The 7,152-nt window shown below is 49.9% G+C and overlaps 1 protein-coding gene across 1 annotated transcript in view; it reads left to right on the plus strand.

The window, feature by feature from the left end:
• The first annotated feature begins 1,188 nt into the window (after nucleotides 1-1,188).
• The window catches only part of CSUI_001044 (neurofilament triplet protein m), a 7,721-nt gene continuing 1,757 nt past the window's right edge, over nucleotides 1,189-7,152 (plus strand). Inside the window, exons 1-10 of the mRNA XM_068061250.1 lie at nucleotides 1,189-1,223; nucleotides 1,681-1,771; nucleotides 2,555-2,629; nucleotides 3,000-3,113; nucleotides 3,731-3,794; nucleotides 4,257-4,311; nucleotides 4,691-4,998; nucleotides 5,548-5,598; nucleotides 6,339-6,410; nucleotides 6,846-7,049. Coding sequence (XP_067926769.1) covers nucleotides 2,555-2,629; nucleotides 3,000-3,113; nucleotides 3,731-3,794; nucleotides 4,257-4,311; nucleotides 4,691-4,998; nucleotides 5,548-5,598; nucleotides 6,339-6,410; nucleotides 6,846-7,049 — 943 coding nt within the window. The 5' untranslated portion in view covers nucleotides 1,189-1,223; nucleotides 1,681-1,771. The remainder of the gene's footprint in view (nucleotides 1,224-1,680; nucleotides 1,772-2,554; nucleotides 2,630-2,999; nucleotides 3,114-3,730; nucleotides 3,795-4,256; nucleotides 4,312-4,690; nucleotides 4,999-5,547; nucleotides 5,599-6,338; nucleotides 6,411-6,845; nucleotides 7,050-7,152) is intronic.

Here is a 7,152-nt window from a genome sequence, read left to right on the forward strand (position 1 = left end):
TATTTTAAAAGTCGTTTTTACCTGCGAGACGTATATGACGTCAGGCGCGTGCGTGAATGTAGGCAGGCAATCTAGAAGGCGTCATCTTTAAATGAGTAAAGGGAGTAGGCGGACTTCCTTCTGATAGAGAGATTGTGTGGTTCTCTATGGTTTTCCTCCACCAAGAGGTGCATCACCTACTGGCGGTTGTGATTCTGTGTGTGTTTTGCTGCAGAAGAGAAGTACGTCTCAACGAGACCCCATGACACCATTCTAACGTCTTTTGCCTTCAACATATATTCGCAAGCTCGGAGAGAGACGGGAGACAAATGGAAAAGGGGAAAGACAGGGATCCGTTTTTTTGCCATTCTGGTGCACGTAGTGCTACTCCCCACTAGTGAAGCCATGCAGTATCTCCAGGGTTTTTGCGATGGGTCTACCGAAACAACTACACGTCGGCACACTATAGAAACTTACAGACCGTAATTTTGCCAGAAGACGATAATAGGAACAGGGCCACCATTCCCCCCTTCGCACCTCTGAATACCTTTCCTACGGCGTTTCAATATGGCCAGGAATCCACATCTTGAGTATATGTGGTGGAGTTTAATGCTGGCAAGGGGTCGATCAGAAAGGACCGCAGAAGTCTGCTGAAGAAGAGCGAAGGAGGTTTTTCATTCTAGTCTATTACTGGTCTCAGAAGTAGCGCTAACGACATTTGACCTCCGTGCGCACGCGAAGACAGGTCTTTCCGTGTGTGATCCTCGCTGACACCTCTATGTAATGATATGAGTACCATATTTCCTAGAAAGAAGTAGAATCTCCTTGCTACCTTAGCATGCCCCCGTCGACGGAAATATTGTCGAGACCTGTCTCTGTAACCCGTTGGTGTAAAACTGCTTATCTTCAAGTCTGGAACTTTTGTTGTGGCCCAAAGGATACCAGGTATCATCTCGGTAGAGTCGTCTTTTCTACGTGTAAATGTTACCGGGAACGGAGCGCAGCATGCAGGTCTTCCGTCAATATTAGTCTCAATATTAGTCTCCGACTATCTTGCGTTAGTAGATAAGTTTGTCAGTTGCTTCCTTCCGGTTTTCAACGCGTGGATACCGGCCGTGAGAGAAGTAAATTTGCTTTGTACGGGCGTCCTATGACAGCGTTTGATGATCGCACAACGGTGTTTGCGGACTCTTCGTTTCTTCTGCAGATTCATCTCCGCCCCGTATTCATATCACTCATCTGGAGTAAGTGACCAAGGAGAGAGATCTCTCATCTCCGGCTGTCATCTGAACGCTATTAGGGCGATCAACTAACAGGGGAACTTGCTGGAAACCTGACGTTCCTTACCAAAGGAATGTTTACGTACAATCTTTTCACTTTTTCTGAATGAAGAGCCCTCACGGAAGCATTCTGACTGAGGATCACTTCTTCCTTCTGTCATACGGAGCGGTAGATGACATCGTACCTAGCCGGTCCTCTACAATACGTAGAAGAAGTTCACTGTATTCAAGGAGTAGAGAACCGATGAATGGAAGAGACTGTTTTTTCATCGGCAACGCAACTTGTCTCTCTCCAACTGCACTGTCTTTCAACACGTTTCCCAAGGCACACGGCCCTGTGCTTATGCGGTTCTCTCACGCCGTCGAGACAGCTCTGCTGTCTTCTCATTCGCGTGCCTTGCAATCTGGTTTTGTGCTTCAGAGGTTTGGTCCCTGGGAGTGACGGAGCGAAGAAACCAGATCGGAAATTTGTCATTGTGGTTCACAATGCTGGTGATGATCCTCTCGCCCTGGTAGGTTGTTTCTTCTCTGGTCTCCGTCCCTCTTCTGTCTCAATGAGACAAACTAGCCCCACTACCGCTCTGGGTAAAAATAGCTATCATCTCTCTTTTCAGGTCAAAGGAGAGGAAGCTCAGCTTTTCAAACCAAAGTGGAATGGATCTCTTGTGAAAGAGATCCCATGGTGGTAGGGGCTCAGGGGTTGTATTGCTATTCGCAGGGCACATACTGCTTGTCTCATTTGTTTTCATGCCAACCAAAGTACTTCTACTCGAGAGTAGTCCAGTTTGTCTTCAGTGACTAGTTCCTTGTTTACGCCTTGACACTCTAGGCACAGCACCATCTTCTCTAGTTATGTCGGCAGGAAGGCAGGTTAACCGACTCCCGTGCATGCAGGACTTCCGCGATCCTAAACATCTGCGAAACGTGATCAGGTCGGTGTTGTGTTCCCAGACGCCTTGTTTCTGGTCGGACGGAACTACTCTCTGTACGGGAGTCGGTCGTCAAGCTGGATTCCTGCCGGTACTTTTGTTCTGCTGTTAAAGCAAATTGCTCTCTCCAGGCATGGCAGTGATTTCATACTGTTTTCACGCGGCACCCTATGTAGCAGGCAGTGCGGGACCGGCTGTACTCTGACCTGTCTGGCACACAGTGCCTCGTCTAGTGAGAGAGATAAGCGGAGAATGCATATAGATATAGATTGGACACCAGTCGGTCACACGCGCAAGAATGAAGCCACAGCTCTTCAATCGCTCGTGCCGGGTTAGCTTGTTGGCCGTCTGCATGTCTTCTCTCAGATGAAGAACAAGAAAGGCCTGACTACCGAGGAGCATATGACTCGCGTCGAAGCAGACCCCAACGCCCTACAAACAGTTAACATCGAGGAGCAGGCAAGTGACCCAAATCTCACTTTTCCTTCTTTTCCTGATGAGGCACGACGCCTCAATACTCATAGAACTCTGTCAGTACCTGGTTCTGGTCTCCCAGCACAGCCCACGTTCGAGGCATGGGCCCACGTTGGCTTATGTGCTTCCGAGGTGCTCATTCACAGTCTTACTATGGAAACGTATACGGTCCCGTCTTCTTATGTCCATAAGAAGATTGCATCATAGCGTAAGTCTTTCACCTACAGTGGGAAGTTGTTGCGGGTGGTGTTTCAAGGCTCTAGGTCTTCTACTCTTCGTCGAACATGTAGCGTGAAAATCAACATCTGCTCTATATCCTTACTGTGTTTCCTCACAGCACTCACTTGACAACCTTGACCCTTCGAAGCCGGTGGTTGTGACAGCCATAGAAGTGACCGATGACGGAGAACCTAAAGTCTTTGCATCGACCGACCCTCTTACGGTGGAAAAGGTACAGTCTCAATGGACATCCATCGGGGCTTCCACGTAGCGACTCGGGCTGCAGTCTGAAATACTCTAAGCATTGCGCCTATGTAAACTACCGGGAGACACTCGATAGGATGTATGAACAGTCAGGAAATGGTCCAGACACGAAAATGGACATGCAAACATCAGTATTTTTTCATGAATTTCTTGGAGTGTTGTAACCCAATATCATTTCCTCTCTCATTTTTTCCTAGAGTATTGAGTTTTCACGTTACGGGTTGGCCTTACAATATCTAGCCATACACGAACTCTGTAGAATCTCCCTGTCGCTCTCTTCTCTTTTGAAAGGCACAAGAGACTCGGCACCATGCTCGTACTGGAATACCAAAATGCTGGGAACAGCCCAGAGCTTCTCTTGTTCGTCGTCGTTGCCATCTTTCCTATCCATTTTTCTCGAATCTGTACTCACCTTCTCCCCCTAAGTTTCGTGTTTACAATGTAAGCTCTGTGTGCCTCCTTTCTACATGAAGCAGGGCATTTTTTCCGTAGCTTTTGGGACATCTACATAGTCCGGATACACAAAGAATACGGGAACCGCCAGTAGAGAGCTCGACCATGGAGATCTCTTGTTTGTTTTCACAGCTCCAAACCCAAACAACATTACAACTCAAAACGGCGGACAAAAAGTCCAAGACACTAGCGAAAGGTCAGCGACATGCTTCCTTGTAAGGAAGGCTGTAGCTCTTCAACGAAAGAGTCAGAAGTTGCGTCTGGTGGATCTGTATCCTCTCTTCGACAAAGGAGATCATGACGACTTAGCATCTAGAAAAGACAGTTCGGTATTCTTCACTCCCCTTCTTCATCTAGTAGTTCGTGCCGCACGCGCCGAGCCTTGGAAGACCGGTTTTGGACCTCCCAGCGTGCCACTCGAGGCTATGTGCTCGAATTGCTTTCGTTTTCTCGTAGCATGGTGGCTTGGCTCCCAGGGCAGGTTGGTCGGTGTACCCCATATAGAAGACTCGGGAGTTATACTCTGCAAGCTTCGCGTCGGGTACTTGCGGTCACCGGACTCGTCCATACACGCCTTGGTGGAATGGGCAAATAGTGTGGAGGCACATACTGGGAAGAAAGGCTTTGCGTTTTGCGTTTGTATCATTTTTTCTCTCAGCGGGTCTCGTCCGCCTGAACCCTATGGCATCGAAACAAAAACCTACTGTAAAACAGTAAGTGTGTATCAGACTTTTTCTCCACCCGCCATCTTGGCATGCAGTCACAGTGTCGATCCGTTTCTGAGCTGACAGTCGGGTTTTTTGTATTCTTGGGAGAGGGATTTCTTTGACGGTATTTTGCATACAATTTTACGAGGGGACGCATGTTTTCCACTTCGTCTTGTGAGTTCCCCGACTTCTGAGACTTTCCGACTTGACACGGGCCTTCTGACCCAAGTGTTGTTAACACTCAAGAGCCTCGGTAGAGCCGAAAAGGAGGGTCCCAGTAGAATTTCCGCAAGAATTCTGCTCTGGCAACTCAGCTCGACTGCCTCGCCATGAGACGGGTGCTGTGGCATCCCATCCCCCCCTGGCGCTTTGTTGGCTTGAACAGGCCAAAAGGGAAGAAGGACCCTAAAGAAGACGGAGTTCAGGCGAAGCCCTCTTTAGCCGAGTCGGAGGCGGCACGCCGAAAGAAGATGCGAGAGCTGAGGGGACTCTTGAAAGCCCACAAGGGATGGAGATTCCCTGGTGGATTGCTAGGGAGAAAGAAGGCATCCGGAGATCATATGCACGACACATTCTTGACGGACGCAGTCAAGAAGGCCGTGGACGAGCTCGCCAGTGCAGGCTTGTGGGATCCTTCCGGCATGGACTACTCTGTTGTGGACTTGCTCGAAGAGGACGATGATGAAGAGCCAGGTTCGTTACTACAGCTCACACGAGGGAGGAGCCAAACCATCCAAGCACGTTCGAGTTGTGTTGAGCGAAAACAATGACTGCTAGCATTTTTTCCGTCTAGCGAAGCCTCACAGAGTTTGTCCACGGCATCCTGCTGCCTGGGGAGACAGTCCGGCAAAAAGTGTATATTAGCATCGCACGAAAGATCTCATGGGTTTTGCTCTATTTCAACACGGGTGCTCTCGTCAGATGAAGAAGCCTGCCAGATCGAAGTCCTGCCGATCGATCCGTACTCATAGTCTCATACGCAGACAGGAATAATATCACCATCTTTTTGTCTTCACGGCTCAAGGGTACAGAGGAGAAACTTCACCGTCCATGGCTGCAGTTCAAACAGCAATGAACTGTTTCCCATTAAGCTTCAGTCCATTCGGATCTGTCGATGAGCACCTGAGTCAGATATTAGGACACAGCTGGGCTTTTTCTTATCTCTGTTGGTGTACGACTATACACTTTTTTGTGCTGAGGCGGTACTGTCACGAGAAACCGTTGTTTGTTGCCTGTCTGCAGGGAGTAAGGCCCCTGTAGTTCAGCTCAAGAACCGCGGGGAGACCAGAAAAGGTAAGGTGCTCCGCGCTCGGTCAGCCACACACAGCTTCCCACACTGTTACATGAAGCGTGCCCGATTCCACCTTCTGCCGGGGGTTCTACAGCCGTCAGCATATACACTATGCCAGAACCAGTACTAGTATTAACCACAAAACAGACTCCAGGAAGCGCGTGGCTGTCGTCAGCTCGTATCGTGAGATATTCGGCCCTGCCTCGGTGCTGCTGCTCCCCTTTCAAGGCCACCCTGACTCCTTGTCCGTTACCCTACCCATTCTGCTGTGCGTTTGACTGGTACCTGTTCTCGCACCTAGCGGTGAATCTGTGGTAGTCCCACGACACTTTGGAATAACACCTTTCGTATCCATATCCATCGCTATGAAACAGTAGGAAGTGTGGCGCGTGTTTCGTGGGGGGTGCCGGCCTGATTATTTCACTGGTCATCTCCTTTCCAGTCATCTCAGTCTGCACGACAACAGATGACAGCTTCTGCACCAGGTGGCTATGCACATCTGCCCGGGCAAATTTCCGTATGCTTTTCCATATGAGCATACCGACTTCTTAGGTGTGTGTATGCCCATCGGTCGCATACATGACTGCGTCAAGAACAGACAGCCGACAAGTCACTGTGCCTTGACAGGGCGCTTCTTCTTGTTCTTATATCTCATGCACTACTTGTGGAGAACATGTATATACGCTTGTGTGCGGCATGTCAAGCACAAAGCCTTTCGGGTGCTGTATCCGGCTGATGCCAGGTTTCGAGTCGCCACCCTCAACGAAGGCGAAGTCTCCAACTAGCGCCAAAGCCAAAGGGCGCCCGGACCAAGGTAATAGAAGCCCCAGACAGAATCTGGGTCGACGAGAGTCAGGGAGGCAGGGAACGTACACCGGAGTGAAAGCAGAATAACAGGGGGTCTCGCAAGTCAAGTTATTGAGAATCTTCCTGATATGTCTGCCCTCTTGCTATTCCGTGGATTGGGTTGCTGGTCGCCTGCAGCATTGGTCTCAGATTTGATTCTGCGCTAGCGTTTCCAGGAAAAGATCCTACCTACTTCCTTGAAGTTCGGCCGTGGCCCTGGGCCAGGTGTGCCATGTGTGTCTTCCGCGAATGAGAGAGCATCCATTGCAGCACTCCAGCAAAGGCGCGCTATACTCACTCCGGCCCCTACGTGGAGCCCAGTTACTCGTCTCATTACGTGGCCGTCTGCGTAGATTTTCACACAGGACCCTGTACGCAGTGTCAAACTTTGCTGTGTTAACAGGTGAAGATCTTTCAGAGAATGAGTCCGTGAAAGGAAAAGGCGGCCCTCCTTCTAAACCCTCAAGTGAAGCTCCTCCCTCAGATGCAAAGAAACCTCCTGCTGCTTCAAAGCTCGCTAGTGCCTTCGCGAAAAAGGGAGACCAGGCCAAGAAGGTGAGCACTGACGAAGCCTCGAAAGCGAAACCCAAGGAGCCGCCAAAGAAAAGTGACGGAGAGTCCCAGAAGGCGGAAGACCAGCCGGCAAAGAATCCCAAGCAGGCGGGGAAGAAGGAGGCACCAGGACCAGCAAAGAAGGATGCACCAGGACC

This window comes from Cystoisospora suis (genome assembly GCF_002600585.1).
Source record: "Cystoisospora suis strain Wien I chromosome Unknown contig_421, whole genome shotgun sequence".
Classification (NCBI taxonomy): domain Eukaryota; phylum Apicomplexa; class Conoidasida; order Eucoccidiorida; family Sarcocystidae; genus Cystoisospora; species Cystoisospora suis.